A 26,426-nucleotide genomic window follows, 5' to 3' on the forward strand; every position below is an offset into this window, starting at 1 on the left:
CCATATCTTAAGATGTCAGTTCTTGGAGATTTGGTGAAGGGAGTCAAAAGGTATAAACTTCCAGTTATTTATGAAATAAGTCACAGGGATGTAATGAAGAGCATGGTGACTATAGTTAATAATACTGTATTGCATGTTTGAAAGTTGTTGTGAGAGTAATCTAAAAAGTTCTTATCACAAGAAAAAAAGTTCTGTATCTGTGTGTAGTGACAGATCTTAACTAAACTTGACGATTATTTTAAACATATACAAATCTCAAATCATATCGTACACTTGAAACTAATATAATATTATATGTTAATTATACTACAATAAAGAAGTCATTTCTTCCTAACTTCATTTACAGGTTCAACACAATCCCAGTCAGAATACTAGCAAGGTAATTTTGTGGATATTGACAGTGATTCTAGAGTTTATACGGAGAGGAAAAAGACCCAGAGTAGCTACCCGAATACTGAAGAACAACAAAGCTGAAGGACTGACACTACCTGACATTAAGATTTACTATAAATCTACAGTCTTTAAAACACTGATACTGGTGAAAGAATAGACAAATAGACCAATGGAACAGAATAGGGAACTCAGAAATAGGCCCATACAAATCTAGTCAATTAATTTTTGACAAAGGAGCAAGGACAACTCAGTGGACAAAGCATAGCCTTTCAACAAATGGTTTTGGAACAACCGGATATCCATATGCAAAAAAAAAAAAATCCAAGCACAGACTTTAAAAAAAAAAATTAACTAAAAACAGATCATAAACTTAATGTAAAACACAAAACTATAAAATTTCTAGAAGATAACATATAATGAAATCTAAGTGACCTTGGACATGATGATGACTTTTTAGGTACAATACCAAAAGCACGATCCGTTAAAGAAAAACTCGACAAGTTGGACTTCATTGAAATTTAAAATCTACTGCTCTGGGAAAGAGACTGTTACGAGAATGAAAAGACAAGCCACAGACTGGGAGAACATATCTGTAAAACAAACCTGAGAAAGGGCTCGTATTCAGAATATACCACGCATTCTTCTTTTTTTTTTTTTTTAAGGCGAAGCAACCCTTGGTTGACCCCTTATTTTTTTATTTTTTATGCCTACAGCACTTGGTCTTCATTGAAATTTAAAATCTACTGCTCTGGGAAAGAGACTGTTACGAGAATGAAAAGACAAGCCACAGACTGGGAGAACACATCTGTAAAACAAACCTGAGAAAGGGCTCGTATTCAGAATATACCACGCATTCTTCTTCTTTTTTTTTTTTTAAGGCGAAGCAACCCTTGGTTGACCCCTTATTTTTTTATTTTTTATGCCTACAGCACTTGGTCTTCCTTGGTGTTCTCCCATCCAAGGACTAACCAGGCCCAACCCTGCTTAGCTTCTGAGATCAGACGGGATCGGGCTTGTTCAGGGTGGCATGCCCGTAGACCCCTGAATTCTTAAAAACTTAGTAAGAAAACAACTCAATTAAAAAATTGGAAAAGAGCTAACAGACAGCTTGTCAAAGAATACTCAGATAACAAGTAAACGTGAAAACATGCTTGCCATCATATCATGTCAGGGAATTGAAAGTAAAATGATGATGAGCTACCACTACACACCTGTTAACAGTGGCTAGAGTCCAAAACACAGACCATTTACATTGACTTTTTATTAACGTCACTCGGGGAGTGGCCCGTTGAATGGCCCGTTGTGTCATTTCTTTTGTTAATGGGAGTAGTGTTACATCTCACAAATATTCTCTGTTGCCTTGTGCTTCGATAAGAAAAAGGAGGTTGTAAGACTTTTTTTAAGAAGTTTATCTAATTTTATTACCCGATTATCATACTTCTGAGATAACTGTTGTTTTTCTTGACTTCTGTTATTTATCCTCATAGCTAAAATTTTATTTTTCCTCTCTCACAAATCAGGAGACGTCCTGCGATCAGAGTGAAGGTTCTTGTTCTTCTGAAGAAGAAGAATGGAAAAGTGATAGAAGGAGTGAAAGTGATAGTGAAAGTTCAAGGTATCTGTTTTTAATTGTTCCGATCTTTTAAGCATTTTAGTATTTGCTTTGGATGGAACTGTACTTCATGGCATTCAAGATGCAAGATCTTGCAGCTATGGAACAATTAACATTGAGTTTTTAATACATTTAAAAGGAGAAGAAAAATGGATTAACAGCGATTTCTAAGGAAAATACTTTGGATATTTTTATTTAACTGTAAACATTAGAGCCAGCAGTATAAAATACGTGTACTCAAAATATCAATTTAGTCTTGGGCTGCATTCATAAACAGCAATATCCAAAGTACGTGTGGTAAAACCATCGTTATATTCATTACTAGTTATGTTTTGATATCCACATTTCATGGCACCAAGATGTTAACATCCATTCTTCATCTTGGCAAATGTCAACTTGGTCTGTTTGGTGTGGCTATGCGTTTCTTGGTCTTAGTGTATTCACTGATGGTTTGTCATTCCAGTAAAGTCTTCTAGTCTATTCCTGAGCCTTTTCCAATGTGGTGGGGATACTACTTATTGTTCTGCATGACCTCTGTTTTTATAATGACACTTCATTTTTGAAAAGGGGAACCTTTAGTTGGCTCTAGATGTTGTCTTTTGTGCAGTCTCATCTATGTTATACTTAAAAAAAATTCCTCAGGCTTCCATTGTTTTCTAATTTCCAATGTCCGCAATGGTTTCTCTCTTTCTTGCTCATGATCTTTGGTCATTTTGGTATTTGTTGGTAGAGAAGGCAGATTGTTCAAATTGAATCTTCCTGAGATCATTCTTTCCTCATCTCTACTTCTCTCTCATCTTAAGGTTATATGATTAATTTTATGATTAAGGGCTTAAAATTTTAAATATTTTCCTTTTTTAGTGATTCTTCATCGAGATACTCTGATTGGACAGCCGATGCAGGCATCAATTTGCAGCCTCCTTTACGAACGTCATCTCGTCGACGAATTACCCGATTTTGCAGTAGTTCAGAGGATGAAATGTCTACTGAGAATTTATCTCCTCCAAAAAGGAGACGAAAGAGAAAGAAAGAAAATAAGCCTAAAAAAGAGGTAAGAAATGTATATCTTTAAAATAACGTCTATCTACAGTTTTATAGAGGCATTAATGTCTGTATTCAGAAATTGGAAATCTTTGGGAAATTGGATGCTTTATTTTTATGTTGACATTGTTATGTCATCGGGAGTCAAATGTAAAATGCGAACTTATTTTTGGAAAAGATACTTTATTATTAAAACTTCTCTTTCTAATCTGCTTTGAGCTAGACTTGGGACTCAAGTCTTTGTGAATCTGAAACTTAAAGAGAGAGCTCTGTTTTGCTCAGAATCCCACTGTAAATCTTTTCTCCTGTTAATATCAACACCAGAGGTCGACTTCGAGGCATTTTAAGGCACTTTCTTTTCGTTTTGTCTGTTATCGTCGTTTCCCATTTTCATTTGATACGTTCTGTTTTTCTCCTAATTGTAACATCCCTATTCCTTATATGTACAGCGCGTGTGCTCCTATTGTGCAGATAGCTGTCATTCTTTAAAGATGCTGTGTCTTCGTATTAGTTATCTATTGCTGTGTAACTTATCACCCTGAAATTTAGCTGCTTAAAACAGCAAACACGTATCATTTCACGTTTCGATGGTCAGGAGTTTGGGAGCTGATTTGCCAGATGATTTTGCTCATGAGGTTGCAGTAATCATGGTGGCGGGGGCTGGATGATCTTTGAAGCTTATTCATGTGGCAGCTGGCTGGTGGCCTCAGTTCCTCATCTCATGAGCTTCTCCATAGGGCTTCTTGAGTGTCTTCATGACATGGTAGCTGACTTTTCCGCCAGAGCAAGTAATCCAAAAGTGTAAGCAGGGAGTAAGTCCTGATGCCTTTTATGATCTAGTCTTAGAAGTCACGCATTGTCACTTTCGCTTTATTCTACTTGTTAGAAGCAAGTCGAGCACATCCTCAAGTGCAGGAGACTTTGGAGAGGACACCTATCAAAGAATTTGTGGTCTTATTTTAAATCACCAGTCTTAAAAACCTCATTATCAGGAGGAGAATTCTCCGTGATGATTATTCTGTGCTGAAATTAAGAATGGCAGAGCAGGTGTGTTGAAGAGGATTTAGGTTGGAAATTAGCCCCCTGCTACAGGATGTGAAGTGTTATGAGGACTCTATTAGAAATTCAGGACACACTAGGAAAATGTCAGGTAGATTTACTTGCAAACAAGTGGTTTGTTCCTGTGCACATTAGGGAACCAAATATGAATGCTGTTTAGGAACTAATTATTAGGTGACATGCCAATAGTCATTCCACATGGTGAAGCTTCTTTTGTTTTCAGTCAGAGTGCATACTGCTCCTTTCTGTCCCGCTGAACTTTACTCTCTTCCCCTGGGCAGAATTTGAGGAGGATGACTCCATCAGAGCTTGCAGATATGGAACATTTATATGAATTTCATCCTCCAGTTTGGATAACTGACACCACACTTCGCAAGTCTCCTTTTGTTCCTCAAATGGGTGATGAGGTGAGAGTAATACAATTTAGAAACATGAATACGGATCATAAAACAAAATTAATATCACTCTTAAGTTTTTATTTTTTAAAATTTCTAAATGCATACTTATCTTTTGTAGGTAATATATTTTCGGCAAGGTCATGAAGCTTATATTGAGGCTGTCAGAAGAAATAATATTTATGAACTGAATCCTAATAAGGAGCCATGGAGAAAAATGGATCTTAGGGTAAGATGATGATATAATTAAACATTTAGCACATATATATATAATTAAATTACTTATAAATCCATTTAAAGAAAAACCCGGAGGCATATCTTTCCATTAATTTCCTATTTAAAAACATTTTTACTATTGTCTGCCAAGATCCAGTAGGAAGACTTATGTTTATCAATGAGCCGTCTTTGCATATTGCTGATTGGCATATAAAATTCTAAGAGCGTTAAAGTTTCTTAGGAAGGCAAGTTTGCAACATTTATCATTTATCTTAAAATGTGCTTACCCAGGACAGATTTTTAGAAGTACGAGTTTTCAAAAGAAGAAATACAAATTGGAAAAAATGGTTCAACCTCACGCATAATATAGAAAAACTTTAGCTCCCTTTACTTAACTCATTTTATAAATTCTATTTATTTTTATATTTAAAGAAAAGAAATGCCAAAAGTTTGAGCAAATAGCAAAGGTTTTGGTTTGTTAACATTCAAATTGTTGATAAGAGTGCAAAAAACTGTCCAGATTTTCTAGAGAGTATCTTGGCAATTGGAACTGAAACTGAAAAATATTTAGACCTTTTAAATTAGTGATTTTACTTCTGGTAATTTCAGAAACAACCAGAAATGCATGCAAATTAATGAGCAAGGCAATTCTCTATCATTGTGTTTAAAAATAAAAAAATTGGGAAAAATTTAAATGTCTCACAATACTGAATGAATCAAATCATGATACAGTCACACATTTGATTGCTGTATAGAGTCTGCCATGGAATTGGGACTTTAAAAACATTTGCTAAATGAATGAATGTTAAATTTTCACAGTGTATTACTAGGAGGAAAATGGGATATGAAATGACAACAAAAATTCAAAGACATACATAGTCAAACCATATACTTTTATATGTTTTTGGTACTTTCAGCAACTATCAGAAGAGGAAAAAATATGTTAACGAAGATAGCTGTTCTTAACATGGATATTCAACTTAGTGGCTGTACTTCTATGAATTTGGCTGTAGATACATTCAGATTTATGTGTTTCACTTACTGCCGTGTACTTAAGTAAAGCCGATCCTCATTATTCGTTGATTCCATGTTTGCGAATTTGTCTGCCTGCTGCATGTTATTTGTCACCCCCAGGCCAGTACTCAGGGTGGTTTCTGGTCATTTGCAGATAAACACAGAATGGCAAAAAATTTGATTCGCTTGGCGAGCATGTTCCCAGCCAAGACCGAACAATGCGCTACCGTCTTGTTTGAGCTCTCACGTTGTGATTAAGTGTCTTTTTTGTAGTCTGTTCAATTCCACATTAATTTTTTTTCACAGTTTTGTGCTTTTTGTTTGTGACTTGCGGTTTAAAATCGCCCCCAAGTATAGTGCTGCAGTGCTGTCTTGTTATCCTAAGCACAGGAAAGCAGTGATGTCCCTTGTTGAGAAATATGTGTTAGATAAGTTTTATATAGGCATGAGTTACCATGCTGTTGGCTTTGAGTTCAGTGTTGGTGAATCGGTGACATATTTAAGGAGGTGTCTTTCAACAGACGGACACATAGCAGGCGATTATACATTGGGTGACTGCAGTGTTATGACTCGAGACCTGTAGGACCCTAACCCTGTATTTCCTCTAGGAACAGTGGTGAAGTAGTCACTGATTCATTGTTAATTCGGGGTTCTAGGTGGCTCTGTGGAACTTAACTGCTGCGAATCAATGAGAATAATCTATACTTAGCGCTTTAACGCATTATAACAACCACGTATTTGTGCAGGGAATGAATGAACGAATGAGCTCTTGCATTCCTAGCATTAAGGAAACACATTTGGGGGAAGGCTGATGATGGCACATCCATTGATGAGTATTCCATCTTGGTAGGGGCTTGCATCTCTCCTGTTCACTGTCCTGCCCCTATTGCCTGGAATAGGTCATGGCACATAGTAGATCCTCAGCAGATATTTAATGAAATGTATTCGGTGGAAGTTCCATGTCAAGTTTTTGAAGAATATTTAATAAGCGAAAAGCTTACACATTATCATTTGCATGATACAACATTATACAAATGAAAATGTGTCTTCAGGAAGAAGTATGTGGAGCATTAGAATCATGAGAAATTGCTTTATTTTAACCATTTTAACCATTTATTCTTTTTAAAAAATCTGTTACAGGATCAAGAATTGGTCAAAATAGTTGGAATACGGTATGAGGTTGGGCCCCCTACACTCTGTTGCCTCAAACTAGCATTTATAGATCCTGCAACTGGCAAGCTTATGGACAAATCTTTCTCTATCAGGTACATGGTGCTGCTCCTTTCTGGAATCATTTAACTTTATATTCTCCCTCTTGCTGATGAGCGTTCCCTCCCGCTTAGCTGCAGGGTAGACAGTAGAGCGCTGTGGACAGCCTAAGGTGTGGCTTGAGGTTCTGGTAGATGGGAACCCACTGGAAGTAAAAATAGGGTGCTCCAGCAAAAGTTAGGCATTGGCATGTTTTGTACATTTTTTTCATGCTGCTTAAATGTGTGGAGTATTCTAGCCTGTAGGGGAAATTGCTCCTGCTTTTGTTTTTGAGAAAATGTTAAATTATTTGCTAAACCTATGCTGGAATTGTGGCTGATTAGAATTGCATGTGATGTAAGTATACACACTGAATTTTGAAAACTTGGTATGAAGAAAAAGAATGTAAAATATTATTTCATATCGATTGCGTGGTGAAACAATATTTAGGATACATTGGGTTAAATAAAATAGCTTAAAATTAATTTCACTGGTTTTTTTAAATAAGGCCAGTCAAAAATTAAAAATTACATATACAGCTCCCAGGATATTTCTTTTGGACACTGTTGCTCTCAATTATAACCTGCTACATGAGGAATTTAATAATCCTTTATTTGTGTTTAGATATCATGATATGCCAGATGTTATTGACTTTCTTGTATTGCGTCAATTTTACGATGAAGCAAGACAAAGGAATTGGCAGTCTTGTAAGTCTGTCCTTTGGAGTTTTATATACCCTTAGAAATTAATCTACCCTTATATTAATTTTTGATGTGGTACTGCTTCTTATGGTGGATGCAAACGTGTACATTCTGGAAAGAAATATGATCGACTGATAAGTGTATTTTGCTTAGAGTTTGGTACTTAATACTTCCTAGACTTTTTAGCCAACATTTCTTCTTTTCTTAACGGTGTGTGACATTTGGAAGGAATTATATCTTACTCATTGATTATAGTCTAGAGTAGTAGACCTTTTATTTCCTTTCAGACTTTCCCATTCTGCATTATCTCTAATTATCTTTAAAGTGACACAGGTTAATTCACAAAATTATCCTATGTAAAACAATCAGGAAGTTGAAAAATAATGCAGATTTTCAGCAGATAATGTTCTAGTATACCAGAATATTTTATGTTTGGCATCACATCAACCCAGACTTAAATAGTCTGACTTGAAACCATTCCATTAAAAAATCAAGAAATTCTTGTAACACGCTTTATAACCATGGGTGTTGGTGGACAGAAAAATAAAGTCACCTCGATGTGGGCACTGACTTGAACGTGGTTTTCATGGTGACCATTTAAGGAGGACTGGTGGGCTCATTTGCTTAGATTTGTGTAGGTCATTAACCTCTCCAGGACATAATTGATGACTAATTAGGCCAGGCCATGTAGATGGCAGCTGTAGTGTCTGTTTCACAAGTGTACATGTAGCATTCCTTTGCACTACGTAACGTCATCTGGGGAGCTCATATGTTGAGTTTGACTTTAGTTGCTTAGTATGACTCAGTCTGCTGTTACAGGTTTTGGTCTTTTACCAGAAATATTAAGTTTTACCCAGGCTGTGTCGTCTGGTGTATACATTCATAAATGGTGTTAAGACGTTATTAGTTTTCCTAGTTTTTGTTGCCCTTTTTTTTTTTTTTTTTGGCAGACATTACAGGCAGGTACAGTTTAGATAAACTTCCTGAGCGATCCCTGTTTGAAACAAAGATCGTTGTAGTTGCTGTTCTCGTAGACTGTTTTAACAGTCATGTCTGAACAAATAATCAAGACTATTTTGGGACTTAGAGGTAAAGGAAATTTTTCTTGAAGAAAAACATCTGGTGCCCTCCATCCCCAAACACGAGACAGCTGACATATGTGGGTGTTAACAAGTCATACAGTTAAGTCCCAAAGAACTTGAAAGTTTGTCATCTGTTAAGTTTTTTTCAACTCCCATGACATGTAGGTCAGAAGCTCTTATTTTGTTCTGCCAACATGTCTGTTCAAAAAAATTTTTAACTTAATTCTCTGCAGTTAAACTTAGAGACAAATTCCTAGTCGCCCCTTATAATTTAGTGTGTGTGTGTGTGTGTGTGTGGTTGAGAAATTGTTGTACCAGATCTTCTATACTAATTAATTCGTTTTTACTCCCCTATGAAGTCTTACCTATTCTCCTGAAGTTTGAGCTGTTCTGTTAGAAGAAATTGCTTGTTTCTATTTTTACCATATTAAGAACTTCACTAAGCAGTTTTATCATACTCTTGAATAGCCAAAATAGGTTAATTTGAAAATTCTTAATAGACTAGAAAAGCCAATTTTACCACAAGAAAACTAATTTTTATGGCTCTTTTTAAAGTGTCTTACACTGAAGAAATGTTTTTGTCTTAACTGAATGTATCTTCTAGTATTAGATAAATAGGGAAGAAAAATATTATGAAGTTAATTTTTGACATCAAAAATGGGCTCTTTCATAGCCATATATATTTATATTAGACATCTCAAAATGAAGCCACTGGATTTGTTATAATAATACCCATTGTAATAAATATTTTAAATGATATTTATGCTAAATTAGAATATTCCATTACAGAATTGGACAGAAACTATGGTGTTCTATCAAATTTTTAATATAGGCCTTTCATTTAAAGTTAGAAAAATAAGATTTTTTTTCCTAAAGTTAGTTTAGTTTTGGAATATCTATGTTAATGAAATATTTTTAAAAGAATTTTATTAATGGTAGAGAGATGGGTAGAGGGATGAGGGCCTTATGGATTTTTAGTGATTTTGATGTAAAATATACATAAAAGTCATGTTTACGTGAATTTGAAAGTATCTTAACCGTAAAACAGTTAACTCCGTTAGCCGTGCTATTGCTTTTCTTTCCAGAATTCACTGTAAGCATATTCTCTTTAGTCAAGGCTCTTTTTGGGTATTTTATTATGTAAATATTCTCTTTATTTTTGTAGATTTAATTTTGATCGATATTGTTTCCATAAAACTTTCCTTAAAATAGAAATATTAATCTGCCAAAGAATTGTTAATGCTGAATAATTGACTTTTTTTCTTACTGATTTTGTTTTGAAATGGTTGGATGGATGGGCAGGAAGAGAGAGAGTTGTTATAGTTGTCGGCGTTTCTTTTGTAACATATTTAAAACCAAGACCAAATATAATTTATTTCTTTAGAAGTGTTCTAGTTGTAGCACAGGTTTAGAAATGTGTGTAATCTAAAACCCCTGAGTGTCAGTTGAAGTATTTGTTCCGCAGTTAGGCTGTAAAGGTGCCTTTCTAAGATCTCCTTGCCTGCTTTTATGTTCTGCTGAGACACTGGGATATGTGGATGTTTAATTCTTTTAAATAATGAATATATAAGTGTTGGTGGTAGATTTAGACCTGATTTTTATTATGAGTTCTTAAGAATTAGAACACTGTTTTATGTGAAGATACTTACATAGGAACAGCTTTAGAATAATTGTGGATTAAATTCTAATCATACTTTTATAATTGGTTTTATTCTTCAGAAAATGTTATATTTCATAAACATATTTAATATACATATTAAACAAATACTGATAGTATACATTGTTGTAAAAGATCGACTTTTGTTAAACTTTGTTCTTTGTTTCATGTTGCAAAATATAACAACTTATTTTGGAGTAGGAGTTTGGACCCACTAAACAACAGGGCTGTTTTAGCCAATTATGCTGTATGGTTACATGCCTTCAGTGAGTCGCTGAGTGTGAAATTATATCTTTTTTACATCTGTTTTATCACTGAAGATTGCAGAGAATTGGGGAACAGTGGCTAATTTTAACAAAAATATACTTTGATTTCTGTTTTATCTGTATCATATGGTACTTTATAAATTAAAAATGTTAGTGTTGCATATTGGGTCATCTCTCTTCTAGGTGACAGGTTCCGGTCTATCATCGACGATGCTTGGTGGTTTGGAACGGTGCTAAGTCAAGAGCCCTATCAGCCCCAGTACCCTGATAGTCATTTCCAGTGTTACATCGTTAGGTCTGTATGCAGATGAAAATGAATCATCTACAAACATTTGTTCATTTTGGCTGCTCGTTGTATGAATAACTAATACGTTTCAGGTTAAAAAGCCCCACGATTGAATGTCATTAAGTCCTGTCAGTCTCACCTCTCTACCATGCATGCCCCTGTTTCCTGTTTACTAATACCCGCCTTGGTGCACTTTCTGCTTGCTTTCCTCAGACCATTTCTGTAGTAGCTTCCTAGTATTTCCTCAACCTGATGTTGCTGGATCATTGTCCAGCACGTATTACATCATTTCCTTTGTTCAGGAGAGTCTTTGCTGCCTTTCCTTTGGCTGTGGAGTAAAGTCCACATTCTGAAGTGTCACATTCAAGGCCTTCACACTATCTGAGTTTTTTTTCACTTAGCCTGGTACAGGCCACACAGGATCTCTGATTTTGTTCTCGAACCTGCTACACATTTTTACATTTCTTATAAGGTATCTTTCTAGAAATTTTTTACTATTATATTTAAACTATCGCTGATACAATGAGATTAATTTTTACATTTTCTATGTTTTCGTTTACTCTTGTAGTGGATACCTAGTTATTAGCCACAAGTTGGCTTTATGAAAGACTAACCAGACTTTTCTTTTGGTTTTAACAGGTGGGACAATACTGAAATTGAAAAGCTTAGCCCATGGGACATGGAACCGATTCCTGATAATGGTATGTAATTGTTGCATGAAAATATTTTACCTTTATGTTTTAAACTTTTTATCTTAACTAAAGCACATAGAGCAGATTGTATTCTTTGAGAAATGTTTTCAAATTATTATGGTGACAGCTTTACTAAAAGAAAAGAGGTCAACAGAATTATGGTATCTGGTTTGCTAATTCTTATCCTGAGTTTTCAGCAAGAGGCTGGCTGTATGTTAGCCCACTATCATTTCTCACGTGAGCCTGGCTTTAAACTCTTTTTGACCTACTTCATGTAGCCTCTGTTTCCTTTTCCTCATCCTTACTCTCTTATCCTTATTATTCCTTCAAAGAAAAGTTCTAACTCTACTTCTGTCTGTCTCTGCTTTCCCTCAGCTTGTCTGTCTTACTGTGGCTTATCTGTTCCTTTCCCTTAAGAGAGAAATGTCTCTGCTCCAAAGTCCGCCTCGGAGTAACTTGGTTCAAGTCACACACACATCTAGAAAGGACACAAGTTTGAATTTTAATCCAAGCCATCTGACACCAGCCAGTGCTTTTACCTGCTGTTTACAACTGCTCTTTGTAAAGATATTACAGATCAGTGGAAGCACTTATATAATAAGAAATCTTAATATGTTAATGAGGCCAGTAAGCCTTTAGAAGAATTTTCAAAACACATGAGCAGGCAGAAAAATACATTTGGAGGCATGTGAAGAGAGGCTTGGTTGCATTAACATTCTTGGAAATGTATATTAAAATAACAATAAAGTATGGTTTTACCTATCAGATTATTAGATGGATAAATTTATCTTCTATTTCTGTTGACATTTTTCTCCTTTTATTTATAGTTTTCAAGGAAAAAGTTCTCTGAATATTTACAGTGCCTCTTATTCTTTGTTAAAATGTATACACTCTTTCATTATCAATTTTATTGCACTTTTTAAATATTTCATTTTGAAATAATTTTAGATTTACAGAATGTTACAGGAGTAATACAAGGAATTTATGAATACCCGGTTTTCTCAGCTGTCAACATCTTAGAGAACCATAGTGCAGCTGTCACAGTCAGGAAGCTGTCACCGACGCAATTCAGAGCTATAACAGTTCGCATTGGGCAGCGTCCTAATAGCTTTTCACACCTTGGATTTCATTGCTTGTCTTTTTAACCTCTTTTAATCTGGAGTCTCTGAGTCTTTCACTAACCTTTCATGACCATGACTTTGAAAGAGTACTGGCCAATTATTTTGTAGTTTCCTTCAGCTTGGGTTGGTTTAGTGTTTTCTCATGATTAAATCCAGGGTTTGCATTTTGGGTGAGAGTGTCACAGAAGGGATGTGTCCTTACTGCATCATAATCATTTGATTGAAATGATATCTGCCAGGTTTCTCTGCTATAGAGGAACTACTCTTTCCTTTGTAATTAGTGTCTTATTAATGACCTTTGGCAGTTGATATTAAATATATACTTGTTTTTTGTTTTTTCATTTTTAATGGAATTCATAGTTGATCCACCTGAAGAATTAGGAGCTAGTATTTCTGTCACTTCAGATGAACTAGAGAAATTGCTCTACAAACCACAAGATGGTGAATGGGGTCAGAAATCGAGAGATGAAGAATGTGAACGAATTATTAGTGGTATAGATCAACTTTTGAATCTTGGTAAGTTTTTTAGGATGAAAAATGTCATGTTCAAACTTTCAAGTATTTTAAAATAGTAGCGTAATTGTGCTTGTGTTCATTATGACAGTTTCTGTTTGGTTAAGCCTGCAGTGTTAATGTGTTTCTATTTTATGAATAATTTGTAGAAAATGTCAGAGATGATGCATTTATTGATAAAATTCTTTTGTCTGCCCTTACAGAGATAGCAGCAGCTTTTGCAGGTCCAGTCGATCTGTGTACTTACCCAAAGTATTGCACCGTGGTAGCGTATCCCACTGATCTTTACACAATTCGAATGAGACTTGTTAATCGATTTTACAGGTTAGTGGAAACCTACTTAAAAAATAGTTTGAGAAGATACTTGGCCGTACCAACTGGAGTAAACAGAAGTAGTGTTGGTTGACATTGTCTAACATCATTTTCTGTTTCAGTTTTGTCTTACTGTAATTTTGTGGTCTTGTGAGACATTGTGTTAGGTGCCTGTGGGTACAGGTGTGGATAGAACCTGGATAAGAAAAATGATCAGATTTCATTTTTCAATCTTTAGTAATCTGTTTTTCTTACAAATTGTTAAGTAATTAGAAGCTATATTTGTTTTTTATTTGTATGTTGACATTCCTATTTAGCTGCTCCATTTAAAAATAAAATATAACTTAGTTAATAGTGGGACTTTGGCCTTTGAAAGAGTAATTCCCTGGAGTCATCTACTTTTTAATTTCTACCTTATAGAGTACTGATAACTATAAAATTTCTTATTCTCAATGATTTTTTTTAGCAGGCGATGGTATTTTTTATAATTCCAACTGAAAAATTATCATTATAAAACTGAGTTTTCGAGTTCACATTGTTGGTATAATTGATCTCTAGTCAAACATGGAAACACATATTTGGTCAGAAGCTACTTTGCCAGTTTAGTGAGATTGACTCTGTTAGGGTTCGGTGTTCAACATATTTTCTTCATTGAGTATCAGTGTAAAATGTGCACGGTTACTGTGAAAAGGGAGGGTTGCTCTGTTGGTTTTCTGGATGTGATTAAGTCATCCGTTAAGATTTTCCGCAGTTCAGCTTCCAACATAATGCTTATGACTGTGACCAAGTTGATAGCGCAAGAAAGTTATTCATTGTTACTTTGTACTTATGGTTCAATTAATACCTAATGCTGGCTTAACATGCTTTATTTTTTACTTGGTTTCGGTCTTTTTATTTGCTGAACTCTAAATTGCCTACTTTTTATTTTGAAGGAGACTGTCTGCATTAGTTTGGGAAGTCAGATACATAGAACATAATGCCAGAACATTTAATGAGCCAGAGAGTGTAATTGCAAGATCAGCCAAGAAGATAACTGACCAACTTTTAAAATTTATCAAGTAAGTGACCTCATGTTATAGATGTTAAAGAAAGGTGACTTTGTATATTGTGCTCTTGCAGCCATCCAGTTCTTAATTTTTGCTCTCTGAATTATACATTTTTATTGTATTGCTTTAATTGACATTTCTTTCTGTACCTATGGTGATGATAAAGACATGAGCAATTCAAATTTTTTTACATTTTAAATTTGTAATAATTTTAAACTACAGAGAGTTTCTGTGTAGATAGATAGATAGGTAAATATATATCTATGTATCTCCATTACCCTGTTTTCCTTTACGTTAACGTTTTACATATCTGTGGTGTCCTGTTGAAATGTTGAGAAATTGTCCTTCGTACCATACTATTGACTAAAGTGTAGCACTTTCTTGGACTTATTTTACATCAGTGTCCTTTTTATGTGTCAGGATCCAGTCCAGAATTCCCATCACGTCCACTGTTTTGTGAATTTTCTTTAACCTGTTCCTCAGTCTTTTCTTTCTTTCACGACCTCATCATTTTTTATGATTGTTAAACATTTACTTTGTAGAGTATAGTTAATTGGGTTTGTCTGATGTTTTCTCATGCTTAGATTGAGTTTTAATCTTTGGATTGTATCCTGTGAGAGTATCTGTACATGTATGAATGTTCCACATACTTTCTTGTATTGGGAAATCAATTTGGAATAGTATGGTGAACTGACCTGGAAATTGAGATTCAAGGTCTAGTCTGATCTGTTCTAGTGAACATTCTGTGTGACTTTGGACAAATGACTTAGTCTATATTCTTTAAAATGAATGAGTTTTGCTATATCCTCTTATATGCCTTTTCGCCATAGCTATAAAAATTCTTCTGAAAGAATATATTAGAGAAGATAATTTATAAACTCTGCCATCATTTTCAGTATCTAGCTACAAACTGGGGAATAACCGATTTCTGTCTATCTCACTTTCCTGAATTGAGTCTGTCCTGTGTCTGGAAGACTCAGACGTGTTACCTCTTTTTCTTTAGGAAGATCACACATCCATTTTCCTCTCCCTTACGCCTGGATGTCCTTACTTTACATTCTTTCTTCTGTGTGTATAGTGAGGTTAAGATATAATTCGCTTTAATTTCTTCTTTTTCCTTCTGTTCTCTTTTATCTCAGATCTGTCATTTTTCCTGGTACTCATTATACGAATATTACTAGTGATGCTACTTAGGAAAATTCATTCGTGTATTTATCCAGCTGAGGCCATACATATGTTATTTCTGGATTACCAGCTTATTTCTGTATATTCTTAACCCCTTACTTTCAGTATTCTAAGGTGGTCGGTTGTTTCCACAGAGGGTAGAGTAAAAACCTGGTATTCAATTGCTTGAAATTAGGTAGGCACAGTTGGGTACTGTTTATATCTAACCTGTAGTTTGAATCTTTGACAATAATAACTACATCTGCATACTGTTAAAAAAAATAAAAAATTGTTTTTTAGGAATCAAGACTGTACAAATATCTCAGAGCTCTCTAATACTTCTGAAAATGATGAGCAAAATGCCGAGGATTTGGTATGAAATTTGTTAATCGTATAATGATTTTTTGTTACTTTCAAGTGGTAATTTGAAAATAATGAGTGACGTAGAAATGTTGATTACCCGTATCAATTCTTGTTGTAGTCTAGTGAACTATGAAAGTAGGGTACTTGATAAAATATTTTTTGTAATTTTCTAGATGGTCAGTGATGTCATTCGTTTTAGCCAATAATTGATATCAGTATCAAAAAAGATATGTCTAAATGAATAACTTAGGTGTGGAATAGATTCTCTTTCTAAATTTTAGCTAGAGAAAAGTGCATTAAAGAAGTACCTTGGAAATATTTTTGGTAAAACCAATATCTGAGAGTTGGATTTAATTGTAATTAAAAATTAATAACTTACATGCTCAGAGTACCCTAAAGTTCTTCACTTAAAGATGGTCCCAGAGTGTAAGTAAAGGCAAATGTCAGTGACGGGGTGGTGTTGTACTTCACTACGGAATCAGGCTGTCAGGTGGAGTTGCAGGAAAGATCATCTTTAAAAACAGTATAGTATTAATTTCTACACACTTTCGTTGTAGTTCACTGATTTCATGCTAATTTATATTGGAGTAAAAAGGAGTACATAATATGTGATTTAGGTGAATAAGAAAACATGTAGAGTACGAAATCAGGAACTTCAGGAGACTGTGTTTCTGGGGTTTGTGGATAGAGATAAAACAAATTTAACGCTACTTTTTCATAGCTATATTTTGGAATTATTGTAAGACCTAATGTCTTTGATATGTTTTTAAAATTAAGATTATTATGTTTCTAATGAGAATATTAACACTTAAGGTGCTCTCTGATTTTTATTCCTAGGATGATAGTGATCTTCCTAAAACATCTTCTGGAAGAAGGAGAGTAAGTTAAAATCCACCTAAGATGTTAGGTGTTATCTTTTGAAAGTTACATTGATATAGATGTGGAGTATTTTGTAAGAGAAAGGGGAGCAGGCACCAGAAGGTGACTAGTTAGGTAAGGTTTAGTGGAAGAGTTGGGATTTGAACTGTGTTCTCAGGAGGTGGTGTTAGAGGAAGACATTCAGAAAGTGGGGAATATTACCATGAGGGCACTGGCCTGCCTGGCGTAGAGGTTGAATGTTGGAGTGAGCAAAAGTGGCCGTGTCTGGCTGTTATGGTGGGGGCAGATGATGGCGATATTGAAAACCAAGGTTTTCATTTAAAGTAGAGAATCAATCGTGCAGCCAAAACAAATAAATTTTAAGCGGTGAGAGGATATAAAGGAAGAGAGTTAGGAGTTCATTGAAGAATTTAGGAGTGAAGGATGGGAACCTGGTCGAGGACAGTGTTTGCTCGGAATAAAGAGGAAGGGAAGAACATGAGTCCTTTTTAGGGGGAAATTACTAGCATTTGGTTACTGAACTTTTTTTTTTTTTTTTTTAATGAGGATTAGTTTGGGGGCTATGTGTAGGAATAAGTTTTGGATATTGGGTAGTTAGAATTGTTCGTCACAAGCAAACTCTTAAAGTTCTAATGTAATACATTAAGTAAAAGTAAAGATTATTAATTTGAAAGTGCTCAAAATGTTAACATTTATAATTTCATCCAAATGCTGCTTAAATTTAAGCTTTTTATAACATTAATTTTCATAATATGCTTGCCCCAAATAACATTGAAAAGTTAGACTTGAATCATTGCCCTCTGATTGTCATTTTCATAGAAGTCTCTCGTGTTTAGTATCTGTTTGAATTTGTAAGCAAATCATAAATCCAGTGGCTTAAACAACAAGAATATTAGGTTACGGTTCTGAGTTCGAAGTTTGACATGGGGTCTCACTGTGCTAAAATCAAGGTGTCAACATGGATGTGTCCCTTTGTTTCCTTGTATTTTCCAGCTTCTAGAGGGTCATGCCCTCTCTTCCATCTTCAGGCCAGCAGTGTAACCATCTTCCAGGCTCTGCCTCTGACCCTCTGCCTCCCTCTTATCAAGACCCTTGTGGTTACATGGGGCCCACTCTGATCATCCAGGACAGTCTCCCCATCTCAAATCACATCTGCAGAGTCCTTTTCATGTGTTAAGTGATACAGTCACAGGTTCTTGGGATTAGGATGTAGACATCTTTGAGCTGTTACTCTGCCTTCCACATTATCCAATGTGATACTTCAAATTCTATGAAAATATTTTCTAAAATTGAGAGTTAAGTGGTGGAATGAAAAATGTTTCTGGAGTAACAGACATGACATTATTGAATTTTACAGGAAGGTGGATTTTTTCAAAGTAGAAACTCAAATACCATACCATAGTATAACTATTCCAAGACTGAAAAAGCTTTTAATATTTTGAATGTATTTTTAGGTCCATGATTGGAAAAAAAGGAGCATCAAAGCAACCAACTATGTTGAAAGCAACTGGAAGAAACAGTGTAAGGAACTAGTGAACTTAATTTTTCAATGTGAAGATTCTGAACCATTTAGACAACCTGTTGATTTGGTTGAATATCCAGTAAGTTGCCATTGTTGAAATATTTGGGGCTTGTCTTATTTTGTGTAGAGGAGATCAGGTTAGAGATATTTAAATTAAACTTGTAAAGAGTAGGATGTCTAGACTTTGTGTTAGCTTTCCTCTTACTAATGAGTCAGTTGTAGAAGAATTATGTTGCGATGGTGGGATTCTGCACGGTTATCTAGTATCTGTGTAGTTTCAGCCCCAGGAAAACTATAAAGTGTAAAAAGTGTCTTTCTTCACTCCAGTAATAGGGGAATGGAAAATGACCTTTCAAAAAAAGTCTGATTATAAAGCACAGATATGCTTAGAATGCTTGGAAATTACAGAAGGCTGTAAAGAAGAAAATAAAAACTATTCCATATACTTCTACCATGTATAACATTTTTGGTTTATTTCTTACCTTGGCTCTGTCTGGGCCTTCTTTAAAAAAAAATTAATAATTCTTAAGATCTTATTAGTTTTTTTTCCTTCTATCATTTTGAATATTTTAGAGATCTGATGACTTACATTTCAAAAAGCAGGAATTGAACCTGTGAACTAATTATTGTTTTTTCAAACCTAGGACTACCGAGATATTATCGATACTCCAATGGATTTTGGAACAGTAAGGGAAACGTTAGAAGCGGAAAATTATGATAGCCCTTTGGAATTCTGCAAAGACATCCGATTGATATTTAGCAATGCAAAAGCATATACACCAAACAAAAGATCAAAGGTAATTTCAGAGTAGTTTCTGTAAATAAATGAGCATGCATGATCTGTATAGATAATTTTCCACTCGCTGGTAAAGGTTGGAACGTTAAAGATAAGTGAGTAGAGTGGGACTATTAAGAACAGAGCTTCTGCCACTGCCCAGATATCTGCTGTTGCTACCTTACAACAGTTAATGTTTGTCTTTCTTAAAATTTTATAAACAAATGAGGAACGGTGGGAGTGAGGGCATCAGTGAAAAGGGGACATTTACATTTGATAAGTAGACTGAGGAAAATCTATAATTTTATACATATGGGAATCTCGAAAAATGGGTTGGAAACTTACTGATAGAGACTGGAAGAATAAGAAAAGAAAACTCAGAAGGTAGGGGCGGGACTGACTCTAATGGCATACTAATATTTGGGATCCAAAGAAGGAGCCCGTGAGCTATGTGATTATTTAAAAATACACATATGGAGTACATTACTGAGTTTTTGTTAAAATGTCATATGTCGGATAAGTTTTCAAAACGTGTTGAAACATAATAAATATACAAAAGCACATTTACTCTCAATTTTCACAGCATCACAAACCCCCTTGTAGAATGTGCTGGGTAATTTAAAAAAAAAAAAAAAAACAACAGCAATAATTTGAGAAGTAAGATTTTAAAATAAAGCAGTTGTTTGATGCTATAGCAATTTCTCTGTCATCAGTGACTATCACTGCGAATTAATCACTTTACCTTAATTTCACTTTTTCCTCTTATTATCAGACTCCTCCCAAATTATTAATTCTCCTCTCAATTTGAGAACTCTTTCATTGCATTCAATATCCAAATTGCTTATTGGATCAGTTTAACATTCAAATCTAACATTTTTCAAGCTTGTGTTACCAACAATATTCAGCAGTTGTGAGACTTTCCAGAAAAAAGATAAATTTCATTCATGTCTTTTTTCCCTTTTGTTTAAAATACATGTTTCGAGGATTCATACCATACAACTCACCATTTAAAGTGTATAATTTAATGGTTTTTAGTATATTACATTATCAAAATTTCAAAATTGGTTACATATATATAACATTAAATGTATCATTTTAACTATTTTAAGTGTACAATTCACTGGCATTAATTACATTCACAATGTTATTCAATCATCACTGCTATCTATTTCCAAAACTTCCGTCCTTCCAAACAAGCTCTGTGATCATTAAGCAATCACTCCACATTCTCCCTTTCCCTCCCTCAGCCTTTGTTAGCCTCTAATCTACTTTCTTCTTTATGCATTTGCCTATTCTAGATATTTCATATAAGTTGAATAATACAATATTTGTCCGTTTCTGTCTAGCTTATTTCACTTATTGCAATGTCTTAAAGGTTCATCTGTGTTGCAACATGTATGAAAACTTTATTTTTTTTCATGGCTAAATAGTATTCCATTGTATGGGTTAGGTATGTGACTTTTTATTTATCCATTTATCTCGATGTACATGTGAGTTGTGTTTACTTTTTAGCTATTGTGATTAATGCTGCAGTGAATATTGGAATACAAGTATCTGTAAGAGTTCTTGTTCTCAATTTGCTTGCGTGTACTTATAAGAGTGGGATTGTTGTTCATAGGGCAATGGTATGTTTAGATATTTCAGGAACCACCAAACTGTATTCTATGATGGCCGCAGCATTTTACATTCCCACCAGCAGTGTATGAGGATTCCAATTTCTCCACATCCTGGCCAACATTTATTCTTTTTTTCTTTTTTCTTTTAATTGTGGCCATCAATTAGTAGTGTGAAGCATTACTTCATTGTGGTTTTGACTTGCATTTCTCTTCTGATGTATTATAAATTGTACCTGGGATTTATTTTAATCTGATATGGTAAGACATGCACATATGCAAATGATTGTCACGAAGGAAGAAGGTTATGCTCACAGATCCCTAGAAACAAGGAGGCATGACACACCATGGAATGGACCAGCATTGGTCAGCAGGCAGAGGGGAAGGCAGGGGAGATCATGGCTCAGAGCATATAGTATTGGGGTTTTCGCAGAAGGCAAGGCAGGGCAAAAAGAATAATTCTGGGAGCTTTGGCCTCCAGGAACACTCTCTAGATGTCTGGTTCCTAGTTCCTGGCCCTGGGGTAATTTAGGATGGGGGAATATTGACTTGGTATGTGAAAGTTTTATAAAGATAGGGATATGAACTCTGGATTGATTGTTTCGTATATCAAAGGTGTGCGTGTAAGAGAGTCCTTTGCTGTCTAGGAATTAGCTAGTGATGGGAGGAGCAGTTTCTCCAGGATCAAGTCTCCAAAGGCCAGAGCATCAAGAATATAGCAAATAGGAAAATACAGTCAGTACACTAATGATGTTGTGTATCTTTTCATCTGCTTATTGGCCACTTGTATATTTTCTTGGGAGAAATATATTCAGGTGCTTTGCCCATTTTGGATTTTTTTGTCTTTTTGTGGTTGAATTGTGGGAATTTGTTAATATATTATGGATATTAAACCCTTGTCAGATAAATGTTTTCCGAATATTTTATTCTGTACATTGTCTGACTTATTGATAATGTCTTTTGATGTGTGGAAGTTTTTCATTTTGATGAGGTCCAATTAATATTTTTTTTCTTTGGTTTCTTGTGCTTTTGGTTTCACATCTAAGAATTCATTGTCAAATTCAGTATCATGAAGATTCACTCTATGTGTTCTAAGAATTTTGTGATCTAGCTCTTATATTTAAGTTGTTGATCCATATTTAGTTATATTTATGTGTGGTGTAAGGTAGAGGGTCCAATTCATTCTTTTGGCATGTTGAAATACATTTGTCCCAGCACCATCTGTTAAAGAGACTGTTCTTTCCCCATTGAAAGAATTTGGCACCCTTTTTGAAAATCAGTTGGCCATAGACATATGGGTTTATCTTGAACTCAGTTCTGCGCTGTTGGTCTGTATGTGTTTGCCTATATGTCCATCTGTTTGTCAGTACCACATATTTTATTTACTGTAACTTTGTAGTAAGTTTTGAAATCAGGGAATATAAGTCCTCCCACTTTGTTCTTTTTCAAGATAATGGCTATTCAGGTTCCCTTGCAGTTCATTGTGAATTTGGGAATGGCTTTTGCCATTTCTGAAAAAGTCCTTTGAATTTTTAATAGAAATTGTGTTGAATATGTAGAGTGCTTGTGTGATATTGACGTCTTGACAACGTTAAGTCTTTCTATTTCTTTAAAATGGTCTAATTTCTTGCAGCAAGGTTTTGTAATTTTCAGTGACAAGTCTTACACCTCCTTGATTAAATTTATTCCCAGATAGTTTATTGTTTTAGATGCTCCTTGAAATGCAGTTGTTTTCATTTCTTTTTCTGATTGTTAATTGTTGGTGTATAGAAACACAACTGATTCTCGTGTGTTGTTCTTGTACCCTGTAATTTTTCATTTATTAGCCCTGATAGCTTTTTTGTGGAATCTTTGAGTGTTTCTATATATGGAATCATGCCATGTATGAATAGTTTTACTTCTACCTTTTCATTTGGGATGATTTTATTTTTCTTTTCTAGTTGCTCCTGCTAGAATTTAAAGTACAGTGTTGAATAGCAGTGGCAGTGGAAGCAGGCATCGCTATCTTATTCCTGATCTCAGGGAAGGATTTTCAGTCTTTATCGTGTGTGATGGTCACTGAGTTTTTATACATGCCCTTTTACATGTTGAGCTGATAATTTTAGCAACCATTTTTGTTAAATGTTTATTTTAAATTCAAGTATATTATTGAATTTTACATAAAAGCTAATGAAAAAACATGGAAACTAATAAGATAATCAAGTTTCAAACTTAATATGATTAAGGAAAAAAAATCACTTGTTACAGTTGGTGACTTATGGTAGACTCCAGGTTTGAAGGAAAAGAATAAATTTGATATGTACACAAAATATTGGAAATGTTAAAGATAGTAAGGATCATACCAGAGGGTACTAATTGTGTGTGTGTGCGTGCGCGCGCGTGTGTGTGTGTGTTTGTTTAGATGTATATGCGAAGCATATAGGAAATTCATTTATCTCGTACTTCTGTTTTATGGTTCTTTAGTATTAGTCTCTTCACCCTCTTTTAGCATGCATCAGAGTGATAGGTGTTTAGCTTTTGAATATTAGACTTTTGCACTTATTTTCAGAATGATTACAGACAAATAAAGAGTACTTGTAAATACATAGCTGTATGAAAAGTTACTTATAGTGGCACCAAACATCACAGTGCTGTTCTTTTAAATATTTGATGTTATTTAATTACGAAATGGTTAAAACGTAATTTTTGTATGAAAGCTCTAGGGCCTATTTTCTTCTACTGGATGATGCAAGGTATCCTTTTCTCTGCAATTCAAATTTAGATCTACAGGCATCAAGGCAGTAAAACTGCAAGTTGAGACTGTTGTAAAAGTGCTTTGTTTTCCTGCCCCAAGGCGACACTGCTCTTTCGCTGCTGAAGTAGCAGTCCAACCAACTTTAGGAAAAAGGGACATTTTGGGGGTCTGTACATGTAGATGTGAAAATGGGAGCAGCCAAGATGTTTCCTGTTTCTTGCAAAAGTCACTGAAGCAAAGAGGTGCGGGAAGTTAAGTAACAGCCATTATCTGTAACAGTGATATAATAGGTTGCAAGTAACTTCAGTGATTGCAGTCTTTTTTGGAAAAATATTTTAAAAGATATTTTGTGGTTATAGTTTTGTTTTCATATCCTTGCAGATTTATAGTATGACCTTGAGATTGTCTGCCTTATTTGAAGAAAAAATGAAGAAAATCTCCTCTGATTTTAAAATTGGTCAAAAATTCAATGAAAAACTTCGAAGAAGCCAAAGGTTTAAGAGACGGCAAAATTGTAACCGTGTTAACCAGGCTAACAAAAGTATCAGGTAAATTGGTTATTGCAGGCTTTGTATGCAATTTTGTAAAATTTTCAGGTTGTGATAAAACCTTTGATTTTATTATGTTAAAAAACTTTAATCATTTTAGAGTACAGTATATCCAGAAAAGAATAGTTATTTTTTTGTTTGGCTTGAAAGCATTCTGTGTGTTTAGAGCTGTTGTGTTGATTTGGAATTACATAAATTTATAAGCATTTAATGAAAATCATCAATTTAAAAAAGTTTATAAAGGATTAAAGTATTACTTTTTGCATAAGAAACTTTTATAATGCGCAGAATAAAGTGATTACAACGTACTGCCATTGAGCATTTGATTGGGTATGAGAAAATGTCCATTAGGTATATGTACCATTATTTTTACTGAGAATTAGTTGTAAAGAAGAAATATAAAATTCAGAATTTATTCTCTTATTATCAGTAATTGAATATTAATTTATATTCTGTCTTCTTTGACTATGTAGCTTATATTAATATTAAACTTACAGGTATTTTAAAATGTTGGAATGTGAAAATTGAGTTATTCAGTGTTTAGTTTGTTTCTATATACACTTTGAATGTGGGTTTCTTCATAGTTGTTCTTGGGATGACACTATACATCTCAATCTTTTCTACTTGGGATTAATACTATTTAATCCCCATAGATATAACTATGTTGTAGTTTAGTTCCCTACCCCCCTTACTTATGCTATTATTGTCATACAGATTATAGCTTTAAATGTTATGTTTTATGCAGTAGTCTTTTAAATTAGTTAAGAAAACCATTTATACTGTTACTTATATTTGCCTACATAATTACCTTTTCCAGTGGTCTTTATTTCTTCTTCTGGTTTTGAGTTACCCTCTAGTGTCATTTCTTTGCAGCCTGAAGTCCTTTAGTATACTTTGTAAGGCAGATGTGCTAGCAATTCTGTTAGTCTTTGTTTATCTGGGAATATCTTAATTTCACATTCAGTATTTAAGACTGGTTTTGCTGGATCTAGAATTCTTAGTTAACAGAGTTTTTCTTTCAGTATTTTGAATATTTCGTTCCACTGCCCTCTGGCCTCCATTGTTTCTGATGAGAAGTTAGCTATTAATTTTATTGAGTTCCTCTCCCTTGTACATATAGAGTTGTTTTTCTCTTGCTGCTTTCACAATTTTCTTTGTCTTTACCTGGCAACTAAATATGCGTGTAGGTGTGGATTTCTTTGAGTTTATCCTCCTTGGATTTGTCTAGCTTTGTGGATGTGTAATGTTTTTCATCAAGTTTGGGTGGTTTTCAGCAATTAATTCTTCTAGTATTTTTTTTCCCCTGCCTTTTTCTTCTCCTGGAGTACCCATTATACATATTCTGATATGATTAATGGGCTCTCACAGATCTCTGATGCTCTGTTATTATTAAATTTTTTTCCCTTTCTGTTCCTCAGACTGGATAATTTTTATTGACTGACCGACTTTCAAATACCGATTTTTGTACCAGCTCACATCTGCCTTTGGGCCCATCTCGTGAATATTTATTTCAGTTTTACTTTTAAACTGCAGAATTTCTGTTTGGTTTGTTGTTTTTTATAATTCTGTCCCTTTACTGATATCCTCTGATATCATAATTTCCTTTAATTCTGTAGACATGAGTTTGTTTAGTTCTTCAGTCATATTTGTAATTGACTTAAATATCTTGTCAAAAGTTTATAAATAAAACGAGTGAATCACCGAAGTAGTACTTAGTAAAAGTTTATTGTAAACCGCTAAAGACACTTGTAAACCTAGAGCACTCAGACTAAAACATGGAACGTGGCTTAGAGGTATGTTGTTACAAAGCAGCTTATGTAGTATGAAAGTGGTGGCTGTTTTTCACGGTGATTGGTTTTAGAATTAGAATTTTCTAATTCTAATGAGAATTTTACACTGCGCATCTGAAATTAGAATTTTCAGTGGTTACCTTATGTCAGTCAGCCATGGGAAACAGTTCAAGTTTTGCTTATGATTTCCGGAGCATAAGCAAGAAATGACCCAGGTCAGGTTAGTCTTGCGTAATAAGCTAAATTAAGCCTTATTTGTATGACTTAACAGATTTTGTCTGCTTAGAGAATTTTCAAGGCTTGTCTCTGATTTTAACAATCTGGGTCCTCTCAGGGACAGTTTCTATTGATTGCATTTTTTCCTGTATATGGACAAATTTTCCT

At 34.5% G+C, this 26,426-nt stretch overlaps 1 protein-coding gene and 1 pseudogene across 1 annotated transcript in view; one reads left to right on the plus strand and one right to left on the minus strand.

Moving 5' to 3' along the window:
* BRWD1 (bromodomain and WD repeat domain containing 1) overlaps positions 1–26,426 on the plus strand; it is a 79,991-nt gene that overhangs the window by 36,864 nt on the left and 16,701 nt on the right. The window contains exons 18-33 of the mRNA XM_023520521.1: positions 1,914–2,008; positions 2,867–3,056; positions 4,387–4,512; positions 4,622–4,729; positions 6,871–6,995; positions 7,603–7,685; positions 10,868–10,979; positions 11,610–11,671; positions 13,144–13,299; positions 13,500–13,620; positions 14,541–14,666; positions 16,119–16,191; positions 17,019–17,060; positions 18,515–18,661; positions 19,227–19,379; positions 24,086–24,252. Coding sequence (XP_023376289.1) covers positions 1,914–2,008; positions 2,867–3,056; positions 4,387–4,512; positions 4,622–4,729; positions 6,871–6,995; positions 7,603–7,685; positions 10,868–10,979; positions 11,610–11,671; positions 13,144–13,299; positions 13,500–13,620; positions 14,541–14,666; positions 16,119–16,191; positions 17,019–17,060; positions 18,515–18,661; positions 19,227–19,379; positions 24,086–24,252 — 1,886 coding nt within the window. The remainder of the gene's footprint in view (positions 1–1,913; positions 2,009–2,866; positions 3,057–4,386; positions 4,513–4,621; positions 4,730–6,870; positions 6,996–7,602; positions 7,686–10,867; positions 10,980–11,609; positions 11,672–13,143; positions 13,300–13,499; positions 13,621–14,540; positions 14,667–16,118; positions 16,192–17,018; positions 17,061–18,514; positions 18,662–19,226; positions 19,380–24,085; positions 24,253–26,426) is intronic.
* LOC111729576 lies at positions 1,314–1,432 on the minus strand (annotated as a pseudogene).

The sequence above is a fragment of the Pteropus vampyrus genome, unplaced genomic scaffold (assembly GCF_000151845.1).
Source record: "Pteropus vampyrus isolate Shadow unplaced genomic scaffold, Pvam_2.0 Scaffold270, whole genome shotgun sequence".
Taxonomy (NCBI): Eukaryota; Metazoa; Chordata; class Mammalia; order Chiroptera; family Pteropodidae; genus Pteropus; species Pteropus vampyrus.